The 2,989-nt window shown below is 51.1% G+C and overlaps 1 protein-coding gene across 1 annotated transcript; it reads right to left on the reverse strand.

Moving 5' to 3' along the window:
• Positions 1 to 282: 282 nt before the first annotated feature.
• Positions 283 to 1,520, reverse strand: LOC119037843 (translation initiation factor IF-2-like). Its single transcript, XM_037130116.2, has 2 exons — positions 1,198 to 1,520; positions 283 to 795 (listed from the first exon to the last, which is right to left on the reverse strand). Exons 1-2 carry the CDS (start codon positions 1,221 to 1,223, stop codon positions 507 to 509), a joined length of 315 nt encoding a protein of 104 aa, XP_036986011.1. The 5' UTR covers positions 1,224 to 1,520; the 3' UTR covers positions 283 to 506.
• Positions 1,521 to 2,989: the final 1,469 nt, after the last annotated feature.

Genomic DNA, 2,989 nt, shown 5'->3' on the forward strand with positions numbered 1-2,989 from the left:
GATCAAGTGTCTCTTCCAAGATTACAACTATCATAAATGACTGAAGAAAACGAGGCGTCTTTTCCCTTGGGGGAGCATGCCAACAGACAAACCGAAAGAAATCAGGTTGTTCGAAGAAGACCACGAAGTAGCACTCGGAGGCTGCGAAAGTGTAAAAACGAAAGGCGTTTCACACTCACCCGGCTGGAAGAGGAGCGGGCAGCCGCCGCGGTCGCGCCGTCCGAGCCGGGAGCGCGGGCTCCGGGCGCCGGCCTGGGCGCGGGCGCGGGCGCGCGGGGGCGGGGGGCGCGACTCTGCCCCTCGGCTTCGGCCGGAGAGGGAGGGAAAGGGGCAGCAGAGGTGGGAGCGCGAGGAAGGACTGGGGCTGATCAGATATGGAGACTGTGCAGTCATTATCTTTATTTTAACTAAAGAATGAAAAACCTCCCAGAGCTGCTTTGGAAAAGGCTCGTCCTCTTCTTCCTTCGCGCGCACTTGGCCGGCCCTGCACACGCGCCTCCTGGGCTTCAGTTGCTCCGCGGAGGCCAAGGCCAAGTCTCGGACGGAGCCAGCCCGGGGCTGTCATTCGGCGGACGCGGAGCGGGGAGGGTGGGGGCCGGGAGGGTGGGGGCCCCCGGGAGACGGCGTTCCCCGCCTCGCCCGCCGCTGGGCCTGGGCAGCGTTTTGCCAATATTTCGGCGGAATCGGAAGCACAGTCCCCCTCCATCCTCGCAGGCGGCCACTGGTAATGTACCTGATGGTCGGTTCCCCCGTCCGCCGGGACGCTGGGCTTTTCTACGGGAGGACCGCCGGCTCCTGTGACGCGTCCAAAAATGAAACGAAAAGGAGGGGAAGTGGGTGGGGAGATGACTCTTTAAATTTTGTCCTCCCTTTTTCTTCCTTCCGTTTTTTTTCTTTCTTTCTTTCTTCTTTTATTCCACTCTGAGCAAGGTAGATGGCTGGCTAGTCAAAGAGAATGACAAAGCAGCCCCTCAAGGAAGACACTGAGAGGGGGCCTCGCTTAATAAAATGCTAAGTATTTTGGATATATTTCCAGATGCAACTACAACTGGTGAAGCTCCAGTCTCTCCCCCATCCTTTCCCCTGTCCAGAACAGCATCACACCAGCAAGACAGCTAAATCACGTCCGTTCCCCGCCGCACAGGGTCTACTCAACGTCCCCACCCCCACCCCTGTCTTCAGGACTTTTTTTCTCACCTCGGTGGGTTCTTCTCAGGCACCATCCTCAGCTCAGATCGGGTCTCTCCTTTTTCTTTCCCTTCCCTTTTCCTTTTCCTCTCGGGAAGGCTAGTCCGTCACCATCCTACCTAGTCTGCCTCTCCCCCACCCCAGCCTACCTCTCCCCCCCGTTTTCTTTTACTATTAAAAATAAAAATAATAATGGCCCTTTCGATGTAGCAGCATGAAGTGGCTGCCTTTGAGAAAGCACATTTAATCTTTACTGGCTCCCCTAGGCTTCAGTGAAGAAGGAGAAGGCAAGAAAAAAAGGGAGAGGAAAAAAAAGATTGTAAGGGAGGCTGCTGACGGACAGCAAGCATCAGGCACAAATCAGCGACAAGTTGAATTTTCCTAGACCACACTGCCCCCTTTCTTCTCGGCTCGCTCCCCAGGCTCCTGGAGAGCCTGCGTGTCTGGTTACAGGAGGCAGCGGTCTCCTTTGCCAGCCATGGTGCAGATTCCTCGCATGCCTGCTTAAATCTCTGGCAGAATACGGAATCAGTATCCCCCTCTAATCACCTTTAGCTCCTCTATGGCCTTCCTCCTTTTCTGAGAACCCACTTGGCTCACCTTGGCTCCCCCACCCTGCCGGGCTCCTACATACAAAGCTTGCAGTTCTGTCATTTCTCACAACCTTCCATATCTTGGAGACAAGCCTCTCTCCTAATATCCTCTCGTGCACTCTCCCTCTCACCGTTGTAGTGTTTCTCATCTCTGACTCGCAGCGCCGGATGCACTAAGGCATCTCCCTGACTACTAATGAGACCAAAACTACACCAGCGGGTCAGGGGGAAGGCCAGACATTATATTATACAAATACCAAAAATCCTCAGCCTGCTAGACACCGGGATCAGGCATCATAGTTTCTAAAAGGATCTGAAAGGGGGAAAGAAGTGAAGGAGGGACCACAATGCAGTTCTGCCTAATTGTTCCATAGCCCATGGGTATTTCAAAAACACATATGCAGGTGATGTATTTTATGAATCTTGGTGGGTTTCTCTATGGACAGAAAGTCGACGATGCCCAGATATTTCTTTGAAATAGGCATTTAGAGGGATAAAAGAGCAATGGTTTAATAAACATTTTAAATATGCAGACACTCTAGGAATCACAACGACTACAATGCTAACATTCTCTTTTAGTCACTAGGTTTTGCTCTTTGAATATATTTGCCATATGTGCTAATTGACCACTCACATTCCCTTGGATTTTTGAAATAAACACATCAGTCACTGTAACTCATTCTGACCCTTTGCTTTTACTGCAGACATTTTCTTTACTCCTGAGGCATTTCGCCTCAAACGTCTGAGATACGTATGCACCTCACTGACCACCCTGAAGTCCCTTAATAATGGTAAGCAATAACTCACGTGACACAAGTGGCACAACATAGAAAATGAAAGACATCCTGAGTTAACTAAAAGAGCATTTCCTATCATTTTTATTGGCACATATTTTAAAAGCTCAGCTACATGACGATCCTGTAAAAGTGGTATCGATCCCTAAAATGAGGGTCTCTACCTGACTATGTGTGCAATGTGTGTGCTGCCATCTTAACCCAGTTTTCCTGGCTGGGGTCCTGCAGACCACAAGCAGTGGTGTGCTAAGTGCAGTGCTGGGCTCTGGACACAGCAAGGAAAGGAGGGAGGGGTCCAAGGGTACGGGTTTCCTCCAAGTCAGTATTTTTAAAAGGTGATGGCTTCTTTGTGTTCAACTCAGATATTGTGCTTTGTCTCTGACTGTGAAGCCTGCAGTAGTAGGGCCGTGTGCC

The sequence above is a fragment of the Artibeus jamaicensis genome, unplaced genomic scaffold (genome assembly GCF_021234435.1).
Source record: "Artibeus jamaicensis isolate MK-2021 breed Jamaican fruit bat unplaced genomic scaffold, CSHL_Jam_final contig_601, whole genome shotgun sequence".
In the NCBI taxonomy this organism is placed as follows: domain Eukaryota; kingdom Metazoa; phylum Chordata; class Mammalia; order Chiroptera; family Phyllostomidae; genus Artibeus; species Artibeus jamaicensis.